General features: G+C 46.5%; 1 protein-coding gene across 1 annotated transcript in view; it reads left to right on the forward strand.

Moving 5' to 3' along the window:
- The first annotated feature begins 767 nt into the window (after positions 1-767).
- Positions 768-19,550, forward strand: part of ADGRG4 (adhesion G protein-coupled receptor G4) — a 43,234-nt gene continuing 24,451 nt past the window's right edge. The window contains exons 1-10 of the mRNA XM_084813271.1: positions 768-784; positions 1,369-1,517; positions 2,960-3,092; positions 5,717-5,835; positions 10,181-10,388; positions 13,060-13,225; positions 13,438-13,587; positions 13,844-13,966; positions 15,042-15,087; positions 19,184-19,287. Coding sequence (XP_084669397.1) covers positions 768-784; positions 1,369-1,517; positions 2,960-3,092; positions 5,717-5,835; positions 10,181-10,388; positions 13,060-13,225; positions 13,438-13,587; positions 13,844-13,966; positions 15,042-15,087; positions 19,184-19,287 — 1,215 coding nt within the window. The remainder of the gene's footprint in view (positions 785-1,368; positions 1,518-2,959; positions 3,093-5,716; positions 5,836-10,180; positions 10,389-13,059; positions 13,226-13,437; positions 13,588-13,843; positions 13,967-15,041; positions 15,088-19,183; positions 19,288-19,550) is intronic.

A 19,550-nucleotide genomic window follows, 5' to 3' on the forward strand; every position in this document is an offset into this window, starting at 1 on the left:
GGGCAGGGATTGGCCCTTAGGGGGTCAGCTGATTAGATATTCAGGCGGGCTGGTAGTGCAGCCTAGGTGGCACTCTTGAGTCACAGAGCTTAGCCTGTTTTGCAGTGCAGGTGTTCATGCCCTAGAGCCTGGCTTTGGGCAAATCCAATTTGAGATTCACACACACCCCATGCCCTTCAGAACCCCCCTGATAAGTCTCTGAGGAGCCCCAGAACCACCAGTCTGCACTGTATTTTCACAGTCAAAATGAACTTCGTTCTGTATTTTCAATTCCCTCTTCTCTTTAAAGGCTAGACTTTATCCCACAGTTCGAGAAATGAGACCTTTTGGCTGCTGAAAAAAAAATGGGCAAAGACAAAAGGCTGCTGCTACCTGTGGCTGTGAGGAAGATATTAGGCAGAAATATAAATCATACTATACCCCCACCCCCTTTATCAACGTGGGAGTTAGAAGCTTGATTGTTTCCCAGATATGAAAATTGCTGGGTTATAGAATCTGCACCAGATACCAGATTTTGTTAACTGTCTTGAGCTTTGGGAAAAGCAATTTATAAATGTGAATTTAAAAAAATACATTACAGCTCAGAACAAAGTTGTTTCCAAAGAAAATTTCCCCCTCCTGCTAGGGCTGGCACCAAGGGTAGGCATGCTTGGGCACCTGCCGAGGGCTCACACCCCAGGAGGGACCCACTGACAAGAGCCCCCTGGAGTTGCTCCTCTGCTTCACCACTGCAACTTGCACACTGGCCCCTCGCTTAGGCCGAGATAATGGAGGTGATGAGATGGTAGATACCATTGCCAACATTCTCAGTGGCTCTCAGCCTGCCGAGCAACCAAGTGGTAGCAACGAAGAGAAGGAGGAGGCACAATAGCAGCTAGTGATAACCCTGGTGAGAAGATAGACTCCGTGAGGGAGGAGGGCCATGGAGGGTGTCTCGCCAAAGACCCTCAAAACCCTGGAGCCAGCAGGGCCTCCTGGCATCTTTCTAGTAACTAATCAATGCTGAAACCCCTTTAAAAATAGTTTTTCTTACCATATAGAAAGAAATATAATACATATTATAAACTATAACATGCATGCAAAGCCCCCAAACCAAACATTAACATTATCCGACATTCCGCAAAATATCATTCAAAAGAGCTACCTAGTGTGTCATTAGACAAGTGAAAAAAGAAAACAATTACACAGTGTAGACAGAAGGTGACAAATTTCACATCTTAATCAGATTATAGCAAGTAAAAACATTTCTAGCAATGCCTAACAATTCATATGCTTCAAGTGCTGAATTCTGTATTGAAAACCAGTGCCAGGACTGAGCCCTAATGGAAATCACGACCTCTGTGTTCATCTCTCTGTTTTGTGTTTCAGCTATGCCTCCAAGTCCATTGTCAAGGCCACGTCCACCCAAACCATAGAGGGGATTGTGGGAAGGTTACAAACCGTACTGTGTGGCAGTTATACCGAAGATTCATTGTCTATGACTGTGGAGAGGAAAGATGTGAATGTAGCTTACTTTGGTAATGATATATCACATAGCCACTGGGCTTTCCCCTGCTCTTCCTCTAAAGCAGCCTTCTCCAACTGGGTGCTACCCCGATGTCATGCAGATTCAAGGGGGAAACATATAGTGCATAGGTCAGTTTCTCCCCAACCCAGCATTCTTCAGAGGTGGTGGTCTACAACTCCCATAATCCCAGCTGCATGGCCACGCTGCAGAATAGGGTTGGGGAAGGCTCCTTTAAAGACCTCAGAGTGACATACATAGTCCTCCTTTCTTTCCTCATGACAGCCCTGTGAAGTCGGTTAGGATGAGAAACAACCCTTGCATAACCCATGGTCTGTTGTTGGGTTATGTGGGGGTTGTTTAACCCACAGTCCCTGGGTTTGCATGACATGACAAGCCATGGCTGGGTGTTGAATATGCAAATCCCACCCAGCACATGCTGCAGCCCATAGCTTAAACAACCCACGGTGGCTTGATTGTGCGAACCAGGTCAGTGGCTGGCCCAAGATGTAACTTTGGGGCTGGATGGGGATTTGAATCCAGGTGTTTGTGGTCTAAAACCAGCACTCTAACCCAGGCTTCCTCAGACTGGTGCCATACAGATGTGTCAGACTACAGATCCCATCCTTCTCCAATTGATAAATGTGAATAAAACAAACTGCAACTTTCTGGATGATGGGAGTTGTAGTCCAACACCTCTGGAGGATGCCAGGTTAAGAAATGATCATAGAATAGTCATAGAATCATAGAATAGTAGGGTTGGAAGGGGCCTATAAGATCATTGAGTCCAACCCCTGATGGGAGTTTTAGTCCAACACTTCTGGAAGGTGCCAAGTTGAGAAATGATGGGAGTTGTAGTCAATCAGCTCTGGAGATCACCAGGTTGAGGGTGGCTGCCCTAACCACTACACCACACTGGCTCAGCCGTAGAGGAATGGCTGGATTGTAATATATCAAATGACATTTTTCTTTGCCAGTTTTTTTTTTAAAGGAAACATGATTTTCACTATGGGAGACCTGAGTGGTGCTCCGCAGGGGGAAAAAATAACAAAACATCTCTGAGATACTAGAATGAAGGGCTCTCCTCACAATCTCCTTGTAAACTGATGTGTGTATATAATGCATAACTAGCATATGGAATTGCTGACACAGGCTGTTGTGTTGGCTGTCAATTTGGATGGCTTTAGAAGGGGATTACTAGACATATTCACTGAGGGCTGGTCAGTTAGTCCTCTATGAACTACCAGCCATGAAAGCAACATAGTGCCTCCGTGATCAGAAAAAGTTTATCTCTGAGTACTAATTGCTGGAGCGAGCACAGGGAAGGACTGTTGCTCTTATGCCCTGCTGTCAGGCTTGCCCAGAAACTTCTGGCTGGTTACTCTTGAGAACAGGATGCTAAACGCAGTGGTCTGATCCAGCAAGGTTCTTCTTATGTTCTCCTCTTGCTCCAAGATCCCAAGGTGTGTCCCCAACAGAGGAACCTGTCAGAAGACAAAGGGACTTACATGTGGCCAAAGACAATTCCTGCGAACGTGCGGTATCAGCCTTGTGGCAGAAACAGAGAGCAGACGGCTAGCAGGGCATGGTGAGTTGTGGGCCCTTCGCTCTTTCCCTTCCTGAGCCCAGCTGTGTTGCACTGGGCATGATTGGTGGCACATGAAGGCGTGTGCCCGAGGTTCCAATTAGGCTTGCCAGGTTGCAACCTGGAGATGTTGCAGATGTACGGTGAAGAAGACGTGGGAGGTGAGGTGGGCAGTGGCAGCTTCTCCCATTCTGTTCCTTTTCTTATTCGTGTCTGCTGCGGCAATCAGAGCTCCAGTTTTGCTCTGCAGCAGTGTGCGTGTGTGTAAGAGAGAGGACAAACCTCCGGCCCACGGGCGTAATCTGGCCCACTGATATTCCCCATCCCTCTGCGGCTCCTTCCCTCCCCAAGCCCCACCTGCTGGTCTGGAGGTTCTCAAGGATGGGGCCAGCTTGGGGAGAAGGGGGGGTGAGGAATGCCCAGTGGAAGGGCAAGCAGCATGAAGGGGGATCCACTTACCTTCGACTGCAGATCAGAGATAACAAGGGGATTCCCCCAGGGGAGCAGTGGCTGCATACTCAGCTGGTCCCTTCCCTTTGCATGCTGCGCACCACCCCAGTCACAACTGTGAGTGGTGTGCAAAGAAAGCGCCAAGCCGGTTTGGCTTTGCTTGCCCTGCATCCTCCCCAAATGGGAGAAGGTGGGGGGCACGTGAAGCCGCCCCGTCTGAAAGGCTGAGTGGGTCATTGGCCGGGAACTCAGTGATCATCAGCCAGGAACCAAATGATGTCAGGGGATGTGGCCACACCCCTTGACATCAGTTGGCTTGCAGAGGGCTGCGTGGGTGGGGGTCATCCAGTCCGTCACCAGAAAACAGTTCCCCGTTGGGAAGAATGGGGTAAGAAGAGCCACGCCAACCTCACTGCATCCGAGAGCCTTCTTTGGGACCAAGGCTGCAGCTGGAGTCATGAGCCTCTGGCACCCTGCCAAGGGCAAAGTTCTAGCTCAGGACTCACTGACTGGGTTCGCACAACACGCTAACCCAGTGGTTGAGTGTGGGTGGTTGTTGAACTATGGGTTGCTTGCTGAACCGTGGGTTGGCGTGTTGTCTGAACCCAGGATGTTTTCCACAGGCTGGCTCGTTAACCATGGAGCGTGGCTTACTTTTCTCGAACAACCCACCTTAAGAACCCATGGTTTGTTGTTGTTTTGTTCAGGGTGACTAACAAGCCACCCTGTGGAAAATGTCCTGGGTTCAGACAACATGCTAACCCATGGTTCAACAAACAACCCACTGTTCAACAACAACCCACACTCAACCACTGAGTGCGGGTTAGCGTGTTGTGTGAACAGTCCCAGTGTGTGCAGATATTACAACTGCCTGCATCCATGATGTCGATTTTGTAGCCCTTTGTTCATCAGCAACATGTGATGTCAAGTTGATTCATTGTGCTCATGTAGACACAGCTGCAATCCAGCTCAGTGTGCTTAAATCCCTGCCACCACTGAAAGTTTAACAGGGCTCACGCTCCAATCATATACCCACTTAGCTTGGAGCAACCCCCATTGAACACAGTGGGACTTAGTTCTAAGTAAACATGCATAGAATTGAGTTGCCAAATGCATTCTTCCACTGCAATCCTACTGACTCAGAAGTGAGTCCTATTGTATTCAGTGCAGCTTACTCCTGGGTAAGCATACGCAGCATGGTGGCCTCACTCTTTTATTTATTATTGATATATTTCCCTCAGTGTGCATGGCACTTTACAGAGCAGAAGAAGGCAGGTGTCTGCCCAGAGGAGCTTACAGTCTGAATTCAACACAAGTGAGACAACAGAGAATAGGCAGGGAAGTGGAGGCAGGGAGTCAACTGGGGAAGTCTATGTTATTTCAGTTCCATGTGCTTAGACAGGGTTGCTGTCTACAGGGTTAGTTACAGGAAGGTGTGGGAGCCAGGGGGTTGTTCAAAGGCAGCCCAGGAACAGTGGGTTTTGAGGAGGGATCTGACATCCCACACTTGATTTTCTCAGGGTTGCTGTCACATCCACCTCCTATGCAGCTCAGGGTAGGGTGAGACTACAGCCATCTGCAGACAGCAAGACCAGAACTCGCTGCTCTTCAGTTCAGTGAGAAAACCTAACCCAGAAGCCTATATAGGGACTACGGGGTATCAGCTGACCTGTTCTGGCCAATTGGTGAAAGGAAGGTTCCTTGGCAGGTCTCTGTGCAATTCCCTCTTTGTCCAGAGGTGGCGCCTAGGTTAACTCCCCACCAGTCATTACTCACGTCTCCTCTTCAAGATCTGCTACCTAACAATTGCAAACCATTGGCATGGTCCCAGATGTGCATGCATTAGCAGTTAACTTTTTTTTTTTTTAAGAAGTCTGGCATTTAAAATGGTTGTGAACTGCCCAGAGAACTTCAGCTATTGGGCAGTATAGAAATGTAATAAAGAAATAGTGGTTTGTGGGAGCTGCTGAAGGGAAAAGGCCTGGTACTGAGCAAAAATGCACACTTTTAACTCTCCGGGGACTTGTGTGTCACAACATAGCTGAAAGCCTGTCCTCCTCATATTGAAAGATGCATTAATTGAAAAGATTTCTATATTGCTCTTCAGCAAAGCTTCCAAACTAGCGAAAATACATAAACTATAATAAATAATAATCTCTCTCTCTTTCATTTTAAAGTTTGATTGATATCAAGACTGAAAAAGCTTATTGGAGGAGACAAAATCTGACCACATGTCAGTTAATAAAAGACCTACCAGATAATATCATGGCACTTGAAAATGTGGCCATCACAGTAGGTAAGGGTCCTAGGTTGGTTTTGCTTTCGTGACGTTGGGACAAAATAAAACCAGTCCTGGTTTAGCCATGTGTAAATCAGCTAGTATGTGTGAAGGGCAAACTCCATGTTTCTCTTAGTGCCATGCCGAAAATTTCTCCTGCATTTTTTTCGACCATTCTCATTCAATTTGACAGAAAAGAAATTGCTTTTGAAAAGAAATTCAAAGGAGGAGAAATTTCAGAGACATTCTCATGGGTCGAGTTTGGGGTTCTTGTGCTGACCGTACTTGTGAGGTGGCTGAGGAGTGTGCCCGAGTGTCCTGCCTGTTATTGTACAGTCATCTCTGTGGCAGCCTGTAGCCTCCTTTGCTTCCTGCACTTCAGTTAAAGCCATCTAGAGGAAGACAGCCTGAGGTAATTCCTCCCATGGGGATTTTTCAGTTCAGGAAGTGCAGGTGGCCTGGGAGGCTGCAGAACCATGGAAAGATGTGTAATCGAGAGAGAAAATACACACAGCCCCCTCAGCCCCCTCGCAGTGATTAGGCAAGCACAAAAATACCACCAAAAGAAATCCAAAATTCTGCCTCAAGAAAGGAAGCCTCACCACGGATGATGCTGTTTAAGCAGTGCAATAAACCAAACACCCTTAGGAAAAAAAGATGAAGCTGTGCTACAACCCCTGCCAATAGTGAGCCCTATCGGTGAGAAGCTGTTGGAGAATTTCTCCTCCCCTAGGAGAAATCCGGTGAAATTGTTCCCCCAAGTTCTCTGCCCAGAAATAGCCTGGAGAATTTCGAGAGACTGTTTCAGCACAGCTCTAGTCTACTATCGTTTGCTCCTTGGGAGGAAAGCTATGGCAAACCTAGACAGCATAGTAAGAAGCAGAGACATCACCTTGCCAACAAAGGTCCGTCTAATCAAAGCTATGGTTTTCCCAGTAGTAATGTATGGCTGTGAGAGCTGGACTATAAGGAAGGCTGAGCGCCGAAGAATTGATGCTTTCGAACTGTGGTGCTGGAGAAGACTCTTACGAGTCCCCTGGACTGCAAGGAGGTCAAATCAGTCCATCCTAAAGGAAATCAACCCTGAGTGCTCATTGGAAGGACAGATACTGAAGGTGAAGCTCCAATATTTTGGCCACCTAATGCGAAGAGAAAACTCTCTGGAAAAGACCCTGATGCTGGGAAAGACTGAAGGCAAAAGGAGAAGGGGACGGCAGAGGATGAGATGGCTAGATAGCATCACCGATGCAATGAATATGAACCTGAGCACACTCCGGGAGAGTGCGCAGGACAGGAAGGCCTGGCGTGCTATGGTCCATGGGGTCACGAAGAGTCGGACACGGCTGAACGACTGAACAACAACAACTAGTCTACTATATCTGCACGTAAGGAAGCCCCCATGTTCCCCACTGCAGGAGGGAAGCCTGACGCCTGCCTTGTCCAACTTGGCACCCTCCCAATGTACTGCCATCATTCCTAACCAGCATGGAGGATGCAAATCCAGCAAGTCAACTTAAGCCGATGGCGAGAGCTGCTAAAAAGCACCTGTGCAATCCAAGATCAGAAGCCACTGATCAGAAGCAACATCCTTCAGTACCCTGGACAGGTCCCAAGGAGTTGATCCAACAGGTTCCCAGGATCACCTGAGCCCTTAATATCCTTCCGGGACCCTGCTCCCAGACTCAGCCCCCTTCCCACAGAGCAGAGTGCCTTAAAGGGGTAGGCCTCTGATCTGGAGACCAGTACCCATCATTGTAATCTCTGCTTGTTTCTCATGGGGGTGGTGCCTGTGTTGGTGGGTGGGTACTAGGGAGCAGCACAACACCCTTGGTGGTGAGAGCGCCAAACCTTTGGGGGAATCCGGCTGAGGAGTTTCTGTTTCTGAGGGTCCTGGCTTGGGTGTCTTTGGCTGGAGATGCTCCAGCTGTTTGGTTTGGGCTTGGTGTTGGGTCCAGCAGCTACACTGCTGTATTGCTGGCTCTCTGGCATAGGCTGGCTCTGCTCCTTCTGTGCCATCATCCAGGTCGCTTTTCATGAATGGGATCATGGTGATGGGGGAAAGAAGACGGCAGGGGAAGGGTTAAGCACGCCCTTCACTCCTGCCTCTTCGCTAGTGCAAATTGCCCCCTCCTGACAGTGGAGGCTGGTGGCTCCGATGTTGGTGGGGCATTGAATCCGCTCCAAGTTTCAGTCAGAACCAGCCAGAACTCTAAGGGAGCAATCCAGGGTGCTCCTCCTCAGCCTTCTGAGGGCTCTTTGCAAGGGATGAGGTGCCACCCGGGCTTTCTTACACATAGTTGCCAGTTAACATATTGATTGCCTGCTCAGTACCAGATTCCAAAGCAAGAAGAAGAACATTGTTTTCCCTGTAGGTCAACATCCTTTATACCAGCCTTTCCCAACCTGGCACCCTCCAGATGTGTTGGACTACAACTCCCATAATCCCCATCCAGATTATGGGAGCTGTAGTCCAACACATCTGGAGGGTGCCATTGGGGAAGGTTGCTTTGTACTATATAGCAGACCCATTCTCTGAGTGTGGATCTTTATGGAACCCAAAAGGCACCACCTATGCAGAAGAGGGAGGGATCAGAAAGATAAAGGAAAGACCAAACTTTGCAGAGGTACAAAAAGTCTTCAAAGAAAAAGTCCTAACCGGCGGTGGGGGGGAGGAAGACCCCCTCAAAACAGCGTAGGGAGCACTGAGTATGTTCACTAAGCACGGAACGCTGACTGTTGGGAGGAAACCCCCCCAGAAAACTGGAGTGGGTGGCAGGGGGGAATCAATTGGAGTATCCTTGAAAAGGGCATACATGGCCCTCCAAGTTAGATTACTGCAATGTGCTCTATGTGGGGCTGCCTTTGAAGATGGTTCAGAAGCTGCAGCTTGTGCAAAATGTGGCAGCTAGATTGATAACAGGGACAAGAAGGTCTGAACATTTAACACTGATTCTGGCCTGCTTGCACTGGCTGCCTGTATGTTTCTGAGCTTGATTCACAGTGCTGGTTTTGACCTATATTATCTGGACCATAATACCTGATGGAGCGAATCTCCCAGCATGAACTGACTTGTACACTATGTTCAGGAACTAAGTGCCTCCTCCAGGTGTCTCCTCTGAGGGAGGCTTGGAGGGTGGCAACAAGGGAGAGGGCCTTCTCAGTGTTAGCCCCTCCATCATGGTATGATCTCCCCAATGAAGCCCACCAGGCGCCAGCATTGTTATTTTTTCGGTGCCAGGTTAAGACCTTCTTCTTTTCTCAGGCATTTAGCAGCATATGATGTGATTTTAATCAGGTCCTGGATTTTTCTTATTGTTGATTGTTTAGAATTGTTTAGATATATGTGTGTCTCTGTGTGTGCTGTCTGTTTATATCATAGAATCATAGAATAGTAGGGTTGGAAGGGGCCTACAAGGCCATATGTTTGTATGGAAATGGTTTTTATACCATGCATAAAAGATTTTTAAGGTTTTAGTCTTTGTAAACTGCCCAGAGAGCTTTGGCTATTGGGCAGTATAGAGATGTAATAAATGAAAAGAAATGAAATGGTTGCCTGGAACCCTGAACAGGAGCATTTCATACTGTGACAATTTTGTTGCAGGTTTCCACTGTTAACTTATAACAATCAGAAAATGGAGCAAGCTTGCTGTATTGAAATCTTTCTTTTTAGATGAGACCTGGAACAAGTAATTATTTTTGAGAAGAGAAAGTCATAGTTTTCTGGGCTCAAGGGGTCTACACACACATGCTCATAGCTTGTTGACACCCATGGTTAACTAACGTGCATGTGTGAATGAGCTATTACAGATTAATCACCATGGATACAACTTCCATTTCACTTGAGGTCATTCCATATATAGGTGGGTCTACACAGGTGGCTGAATGAGGCGGTGTAGTGGATTGTACCATTTCAGATGCAGGTGGGGAATGGCACCTCATGTTAAAAGCAAACAACACACCTCCCTGCAAGTAGGAAACTAAGATATCAGGGAGAAGCTAGGCTAGAATCTTTTCCCCAGGTGTGCTAGTCTTCTGCTTGCAGAGAGAACTTCCATTCAGGAATGGAACCTGTAATCTGAAGTGGTGCAGTCTGTCCTACCATCTCCTTCTGCTGCATATGTAGACAAGACCTGAAATGTAATATGTGTGCATGCATATGTAATAATTCAGTTTAGAGAAATTAAGTGGGGTGTGTGAGTGAGTATGTGAACTAGCCCAAGGTTTACGGAGGTTTATGGAGGAGGCAGGTCAGGGCTATTACTTTTCATATTATAGCTGAAAAACACCAGCTTCTAAGAGACACACTGGCTTCTGATTTTCACTCCCAAGAAAAATGTACTCTCACCTCACTTCTCTGTTGCAGAAAATGCTGAAGATGTTGCAGATCATATTTTGCTTCTGCTGCATTCTAAACCGAATAAAGAAGAGATTGAGGTCCTTCTGGGCAAACTCACTGATATTGCCAACAGTGAGGAGATCAGCACAACACTTGCAAAGAAGGCCTTGCAAATAATAAACATCTTCATGGAAGAGGAAGACAACATACGAGAGTTGCAGGCGGTGCTCAACAGGTAAGGAAACTAGCAAGAGGATCCCTATGTAGAGTAAAAAGAAAAAGACCCCAATGAGCAAAGCAGATGATCAATAGCCTTGTATGACATCCCTGAAAATTGGCCATGCTGGTTCGGGCTGATGGGAGTTGAAGTCCAACAACATCTGGAGGACCACTGGTTGCTCACACATGTCTTAGAGGATCCAATGTTTAATACATCCTTCTGTTGAAAACCAAAACTCCATTCAAGGAGAAAACTAACCTGCCAGAGAGAAGGCTAGGGTAGAACCTTTCTCATGACGTGCTAGTTCTTCATGAGCAGGGAGTTTATGTCAGGGAGCAATTGATCCTCTTATCTGCACTCTGAAGTGGTAAGGTGTCTAGCAAAAGATATGGCACCTAGGGGTTGAGAACTGTGCTGAGCAGCCTGATGCCAGGGCTGATCCAGTTGATAATTTCCAAGAGCAACTGTCATTTGTGTTCTGTTAATTAATAGCAGGGACCAGAAGGTCCGAATATATAACACCAATTCTGTCCCACTTGCACTGGCTGCCTATATGTGTCTGAGCCCAATTCAAGGTGCTGCTTTTGACCTATATGTCCTTACATGTCTTGAGACTGCAATACCTGACAGCGCTCCTCTCCCAGTACGAACCTAGCTGTACACTATGATCATCATCTGAGGCCCTCCTCCAAATCCCTCCCCTGAGGGAGGTTTGGAAGATGGCAACAGGGAAGAGGGCCTTCTCGGTGGTGGCCCTCCCACCTCTGGAACACTTTCTCTAGTGAGGTCCACCTGGCACCAACATTGTCATCATTTTGGCACCAGGTTAAAACTTCCCGTTACTCCCAGGCATTCGACAGCCTATGATAAGGCTTTTTAATGGGTCCTGGGATTTTTATTGTTGATTGTTTAAAATTGTTTTTTATATTTTTGTATGTTAATGGTTTTATATTATGTTATTATATTGTATTTTTAGGGTTTAATGTTTGTAAACTGCCCAGAGAGCTTTGGCTATTGGGCAGTATAGAAATGTAATAAATGACAGTTCTGTTTTTTTCCTCATTCCAGGTATATTTTGTCCATGTGATCCATGGATCAGTTATCATTCCTCCATTTGTTATCAGTTATCATTCATTTGTTATCAGTCATTTGTTACCATTTATTTGTTATCAGTTATCATTCAGTTATCAGTTATTAACAAATCACACATCACGACAACCCAGAATTCAACAATCCATACCATGGATTAACGTTATCTGCGAACCAGGTCAGAGTAACATTCAAGGGCTGCATACCTCCATCAGTCGACTTTTGAAACCTATTTCTTTCCTCTTATGACTGAAAAGTGAAAGCAGCTTTATCTTGCCATACCTCAGTTTAAAGATTGGCAACTGTGGCCAAACATACTTCATGGGCCAGATTCAGCCCAGGGGCTGCCAGTTGGTCACCCCTAACCTAAATCCATCTGGTGGTGGAGGGGTGGGTATGAGATCTGGCAGTGCTTAAAATTGCCGTGGCCTTTGAAAATCAGCACGAGAGCCTGGATCTCTCTTATATTTTTTAAATCATGGGGTGTCAAAAATAGCCTGTAAATTTGCCAGAGAAAAGGCTGTATCGTGATTCTCTCAGCAATATCTCCCTCCTACAAAGACCTCCCAGGAAGCACTGATTGGAGAAGCGTTCAGCAGCATCTTGCTAAATGAAGCCTCTAAACAGAGCTGGCTGAGCACAACAGGCAATAGAGGGAACTGCCCAGGGCAGCAGGGAAATTCCCACTCTTCCTCCCCGGGATCCTTAAGACAACAGGTCCCAAGCTATGCCCTTGCAGGCAGGAGGACCCGGACTGAGCAGTAAAATAGTTTGCTTTTACTCCAAGCAAAAGGGAAAAATCTGAAGGCAACTTCCAAACCCAGAACCAAGCAAGTGTTTTAATTTTTCCTGCAGCATCTCTTTGTGTGATTTTTTGCATCACAGATGGTGTGAACAATTGTGAGTCCGGAGGCAAGATTTCTAAGGCAATGAGACGATAGCTGATGGCTTGCTACTGTCCTTCTCCGTCTGCTTATTTGAATGTTCACTTGAGTAGTTCCCCTGCAGCTGCTTCTCCCCTGAGAGCATTTCTACAACTGCCTAAAATCCCGCAACTTTACCGGGGCTTTCTGCTTCCGTTTTAAATTAAGGATCACGATGGGCTCCCTTTACACACATCTCCCCCCACCCGCATTCCCCCTTATCTGTGTGTTCTATATGTTTCCTTACACAGCCACTAGATGGTGCTGTGGTCTAGCTCCTCTTATTGTGGGATTTCCTCTTTTCACGAGGGAACTCAGCGTGTCTAACTTGATAGCTCATTATCTCCGATATTATAATAATAAAAAAAAGGGATAAAGGTCATTTAGGGCGGGAGACTCCCTGGAAGTTGACCATGTCATGTAACTGTATCACCAACTCCCAGCGACTTGAAGAGACTGCTCCCTTCACCACTAACATATCCCTATGATTATATTGTACCTTTTGTGTAGATAACTGTAAGCTGCTTTGAGAGCCAATCTTGGCTGAAAAGCCAGGTATAAAAATAATACATGCATGAGTAAATCACGAGAAGGGGGCGGAAAAAGAGAATGAAATTCCATTGGCTAGTTGTGACGGCCATAAAATGTGAGTTTTTGTTTACTTTGCTGTCTAGGATTTTGAGACTAATGGAACAAATAGGTTTCAAGATGGAGTTTAGTGGGAAAAATCAGTCCATCATAGTCCCGAAGCTGGCGTTGGCTCTGATACGTCCAGATCCCATGAATTTCCAAGGTGTTGCTTTTGGGGTAATGTCCTACAACTCACATATGGATCCGGAGGTGAGGGTTACTCTTCTGTTCTGCCCTTCTCCCCATAACCTACCAATTTCTGCCAGAATTCAGTAAGTTCTGAATCAAAGTCTCCCAGTTGGTGCTCCTATAGTGATAACTGGGCACAGAAAACATCTTCGAGAGACAGAATAATGTGAATGAGAAGGATGTGAGATTCACTGTCTTTGGACGGACATGACTTTAGCTTCTCTTCCCTGCAGCTTGATATCTGTCAAGCCCCCTTCACAACAGCCCTGGCCTCAATTTTTTTGCCAGGATCCCTGAGGCGTTACTTAGGGGCCCAGTCTTTTGAGCCAGAAGATCTCACGAAGATCCAGTTCAGTTTCTTTGGTACAACTTCACTGTTTGAGGTAAACATGGCAGTCACTGAAAAGTATCAGTAGACTAGGAATGAAAGCAAAGGGTCTATACCACAAAATAAATGGTGGGGAATCTTTGGAGGAAACTGCGAAGTGCCCTTCTTTTCTGGGGGTGGGGCAAGAAAAGGAAAAATCTCAAAAATCTTCTCAGAAAAATTTCTTCTGAGAAATTTCAGCTCTACTCTAATTGGAATACCAGCGACTGCAGAGCTGTGAAACTTTATATCTGTCTGCATTTCTTTTTCAGGACAGCAGTTTCAAGAATGGAGTTCTGAACACCTACGTTGTGGGTGCCAGTATTGAAAACGCATTTGTTCAAAACCTCAGGGAGCCAGTGAATATTATTCTGCAACATATACAGCGAAACGTGGTACAGTACCCTGTTTTCTCCCGGTGAATTTATATTAATTATGCAGCATTGAAGTGCATTGCTTGACTGTTGCTTTGATTGATGGCAGATTGTGATGTTCTGCTTTAGGAATGCTCTGGACAAAGGAATGCCAGCTGGCTTCCAGAAAGCCTTTATTTAACCAAAAAACACTTATGTCATGTGGTGGACAGAAGTGCTGTTGGTGGGATGAAAGGGAGAAAAAGAAGGGAGGGGTTAATTTAATTAGCACAGAGGGGCAGAACCAAGGGGCACCCCATTTTGGCTTGTGCTGCCTCTTGGGGTTCTTCCAGAGGCTGGGGTCATGCCGCTGATGTGGCATCAGGGGTGAAGCCATGCCCTCTAACCTCATCCGGCAATCCAGAACAGTTCTGCACCCCTTCATTAGGGCTATTATTCATGTATTTGTGTATTAAACTACTTTTACTCTGCTTTTCTGTCCTTTCCGTGCCCACCCCTGAGGCATCCAACACACCCAATTAAAAACAAGAACAATAAAATGTCATCACAATGCACTTAAAAACAATAGCACAGCAAATAAAATAGTATAGAGTTAGTCTGAAAGGAGGGAGAACCAAACATCAGTTTTTACCCATGCCAACAGCAGGCAGGAACAACACAGTTTGCCCTAGCATCTAAATGCCAACAGGGTGGGAGTCAAACGAAACTCCCAGAGCATAGAGATGCACAGCCAGGGTGCCACAACTGAGAAGGCCCCATCCTGTGTACCCATCAGCCATGTCCTTGCTAGTGATGGGAAGTGGATCGAGGACTTGAGTGAACAGTCAGGATCATGATGGTGGAAACAGTCCATTAAGGCTGCAGTCCTATGCACATTGACCTCAGAGTAATCCCTGATGAACACAGCAGGACTTACTTCTGTATAGGATTGCTTAGCATGTAACTGGCACAAACTGTTTAAACAAAACTCCTTCTGTGGCTCTTGCTCCCCCCTGGACTGTGACATGGTGTGTTTTTAACAAGGTGTGAAGAAGAAGCTAAAGATCAGGTGCTCTCAAAGCAAACACATCCTAAGCCATTTCCTTTTCCCTTACAGGACAATGCCTCAGTGCGCTGTGTGTTTTGGGACTTTAAGAAGCATAGTGAGTATTTTATTTATTTATTTATTACATTTCTATACCATTCCAAAGCTGAAGCTCTCTGGGTGGGTCACAGAAATTAAAATCTCAAGGTACAGCATAAAACAATATAAAATATAAAAGCTTGTTGTCGTTGTTGTTCAGTCGTTCAGTCGTGTCCGACCCTCCGTGACCCCATGGACCACAGCACGCCAGGCCCCCCTGTCCTGCGCTCTCTCCCGGAGCGTGCTCAAGTTCATATTCATTTCATCGGTGATGCTATCTAGCCATCTCATCCTTTGCCGTCCCCTTCTCCTTTTGCCTTCAGTCTTTCCCAGCATCAGGGTCTTTTCCAGAGAGTTTTCTCTTTGCGTTAGGTGGCCAAAATATTTGAGCTTCAGCTTCAGTATCTGTCCTTCCAATGAGCACTCAGGGTTGATTTCCTTTAGGATGGACTGATTTGACCTCCTTGCAGCCCAGGGGACTCATAAGAGTCTTCTCCAGCACCACAGTTCGAAAGCATATAAAAGCTTACAACTACAATATAAAAGTACAACCAGCATAAAACCTAGCAGCAATGCAGAAATTTAAAATACAGATTTAAAACATCAGAGCTAAAAGGCTAAAATCATAGGGTTGGAAGGGGCCTACAAGACCATCAAGTCCAACCCCTGCTCAGTGCATGAAGCCTGATTCCCAGGCGGTCTCCCATCCAAGTACTAACCAGGGCTGACCCTGCTTAGCTTCCAAGATCAGATGAGATCAGGCATATCCAGCCCTTATCTCTAATGTGAAAATGCTGAAATGCTGGGGAAATCGAAAGGTCTTCACCTGGCGCTGAAAGGAGTACAACGTGTGTGCCAGGCGAACCACTCTAGGGAGCTCATTCCTCAGCCAGGGTGCCACAGCAGAAAAGGCCCTCTTCCTGGTAGCCACTCACCTCACTTCCTTTGGCAGGGGCTTCCAAAAACGACCCCTGAAGATGATTTTAGGATCTGGGCAGGTATGTAAGGGAGGAGATTATCCTATATTAAGGACATCAGGCAGGCCCTGCTACTGGATCAGACCAGGCCCAGGCTGGCTAGGGGATGCTGCGTGTTGGAGGACCTGGGTTGGGGGAAGCTGATGTATGCAAATGGGCATATACTTGCCACCCATCACCTTCTCTGATGGGCCCCCCTTTGGTGCAGAAGCTTCTGACCATCTCTTACAGCCAGAGAGCAACCATATGTGTCCAAATGAAGCTGCCTTAGCCTGAATCAGACCATCAAGTTCATTTTGCCCAGTTCGGTCTACTGTGACAGGGCAACAGCTTTTTGAGTTCTTAATAACGGAGAAGCTCTCTTCCAGCTCTGCTACCTGAGTTCCTTCTTATTGGAGATGCTGAAGACTCAACCTGGGGGCCTGTGGCATACACAGGACAAATTGTTCTACCACAGAGCGATAACCCTTGTGCATCAGCTTCAGCGTATCCAGGAGAAAAGATGGTTCAAAACCGCGGGGGAAAGAAGGTGTTCTTTGAACTTACTTTGCTTCTACCCACAAAGGAAATTTGGTGATTTGGCTAATGCCAGACCGAGACATTTTGCGGCCTGAAGGAGAATGCAAATGGAGTTCCCTTTTGCTTGGAGCAATGCTTTTAAAACTGTCTCATGAGCCGCAACCAGCCTGCACCGTCCTCCTGTTCTTAAAAACATGCAGAAATGGAGCATAGGCTGTAGCTCAGTGGCAGAGCCCCTGGTTTGCATGCAGATGGTCCCAGGTTCAATCCTCGGCATTTCCAGGTAGGGCTAAGAAAGAATCCTGCTTGAAACCCTGGAGAGCCATTGCTGCTGATCGGGCTGACAATACTGAGCTAGATGGACCAAAGCTCTGAGTCAGTATAAGCCAGCTTCCTGGGTTCCTAAAAAGAGGTGTGAAGGTGCTGTGCATATGGGTGGGTAGGTGTGAGAGAGTGTGTGTTAGGGATGTACGGATTGTGTAAAATCCGTTCTGTCTGTGTTTCACCGATTGTCAGGAACCTTTCGTTCTGTTGTCCACCCATCAATAGAATTGGATTTTTGTTGTTGCTGAACCTCCGCAAATTTGTATTTGTGCAAATTTGCTTGTGCGAAATGGACAAATTCCCCCCAAATGTGCATTTTCACGCTTTATCCTATGGGGGAAATGCTCATTCTTGTCCATTTTTAAAATTTTGCATATTTGTCAATGACAAAATTTATGTAAAATTTGGAAGAGTTAGAAAACCAGTCTGCAGAATGCACCCGACGGGGGAAAAATCGGTCCGCTGAGGAATCTGCAGGTTGGATTCATGAAAATCTAAATTCATTTCTTTCCATTGTGGATTTCTCCCACATCCCTAGTGTGTTTGTGGTAGTGATGATATTAAGAGGGGAAACAAAAAGAGTGGGGTGATTATGGCCCTGCCCACTGCCAAACGGAATACCCCCAGGGCATGTGGTCCTTGATAGAAAAAAGCCCCCCCCACTTTAAAAAACAAATCTTGCTTTTCCACTCAGACACCTATTCTTGTGTTCGTCTGTCCCGGTGCTGCCTGAAGCAAGTGGATTCACACTGCCAAATGTTAGGGCTGGCTCTAGATTTGCCAGTGAAAGGGTGGACGCAACTGTAATACACAGCTGAGTTCACTCAAATAGTTTTAGCCACGGCCCACAGCAACATAAGCTGCAGCACAGAGGGTTGGCTTGATACTGCCAGCGAATTGCTTTAAAAAATGTTATAAACCCTGGTAATAGTGCAGTTTGCAAGATGACCGTGATCAAGTTCAGCAAGATGCTTTGCTAAAGTGCAAAGAAATGTAATAAATGAATAAATACAGTGGTCGTCTGTGCTGTTGACCTAGGTTCACCAAGAGCCACGTAATTAAAAAAAGTGAAAGTGGCTGTAATTGAAACTATCTTTTTCATGGCCTTGAATGCCCATATTCAGTGGCTCCAATTTTGGTGGGGTGTGGGACCACGCTGGGTTTCAGTCAGAACCAGCCAGAACTCTAAAGAAGCTATCAAAGATGTGGAACCCAGAATGGATTCACAGCCCCACTGAAATTGGAGCCACCAGACTCCTCTGACCATATTTAATTCAGAATTCTGATGCAACTACTCTAGCCCACATAATCTATCAGGATTGATTCTGAGCGCAGGGAGATAGTTAGCAGCAGATTCAGAAGAGGAGCAGCCAGAACTGGGGGAGGCTTTTTCACAAGCCAGTTCAGATATGGGTAGGCGTGCTTCTCAGGTTACCAGCTCCCAGATGGCTGGGCATGAAACCTCATCCTTACCCCCCTCTGTGAGAATCAGCGAGCAGGAGAAGGAAGGGCTTGAGGACTGTGATCTAAGAGACGTGAGGCAGAGAGGCAGAGCTAAGAGGGAAACGTCAGGGGTGGAGCTCAGACGGTCAAGCCGGTTAGCGATGTGTGAGAGGCTATGCCGGGAAGCAGCATGCGAGGGGCGGGACCTCCCTCCCTAAGTTAGCCTAGCCAGATAGATGCCCTTTCAAACTGCAGGCAACTTTCAGTGATCCCATTTGAATCCCCTGGAGGCATTCCTTTGTAGCCAGAGAGCCTTCGAGGATTTGCATCTGTAATGAACCTGTGAATAATGAATTAAAGGCGTGAGACTGAAGCCTCTCCTTTTGTGTGCTTGTGAGTGCTTAAGGAAAGAGGGGGCCAAGGGAATCGTGACAGAATCTTAGGCATGTTTAGACAGAAAGAAGTCCTACAACAAGCTAGGAGTTGTAAGACTTATTTCTGTATAAACATGCACAGGATTGCACCCTAATAGAGAATTCTATGTCTCCCTTTAAACGGAACCCAGCCAAGTAAACAGCAGTTTTTAATCACTCTTCCTACCACAAGTTTAGCAACAGCAATCTAAGTGGGCGATCCAAGACACGCATGCTGGGAGTGTGAAACACTGAACACCCTCCCCGCCCACTCCAGTGTGGCGGTGGGTGTAGCTGAGCCCCAAGTCAGCATGAGCCTGTGCTCAGATTCACACGCCCCCCTGTCTTCAGTCAGGGACAGGGTATAAATGGCGTGGGGTGCGTGGGGCGAGGGATGACGCTCACCACGGTTGAAATATCTTCTTTCTATGCTGTGCAGATGGCTTGGGCGGCTGGAATACATCGGGGTGTGAAATGGAATACACGGACGCGAATTACACCATCTGCAACTGCAGCCATCTGACCCATTTTGGAGTCTTGCTGGTAAATTATCGGCAGCGTTCATCAGAACTCCTTGGCCCTGGGTTCTTGCAAGAAACTGCGGGGTGGTCTCAGTCTCTTTCCACTGAATTGTAGAGTTGTGTTTTTTTAAAATACATTCCTATACCGCCCAATAGCTGAAGCTCTCTGGGCAGTTCAAAACAACTGAAACCATAAGATACAGCATACGATACAATATAAAAGTTTAAAAGTTTAAAACTACAGTATAACACAAAGGTAAACACCAAGATAAAACCTAGCAGCAA

The sequence above is a fragment of the Heloderma suspectum genome, chromosome 9 (assembly GCF_057233095.1).
Source record: "Heloderma suspectum isolate Gila_16-S chromosome 9, 16-S_ref, whole genome shotgun sequence".
In the NCBI taxonomy this organism is placed as follows: domain Eukaryota; kingdom Metazoa; phylum Chordata; class Lepidosauria; order Squamata; family Helodermatidae; genus Heloderma; species Heloderma suspectum.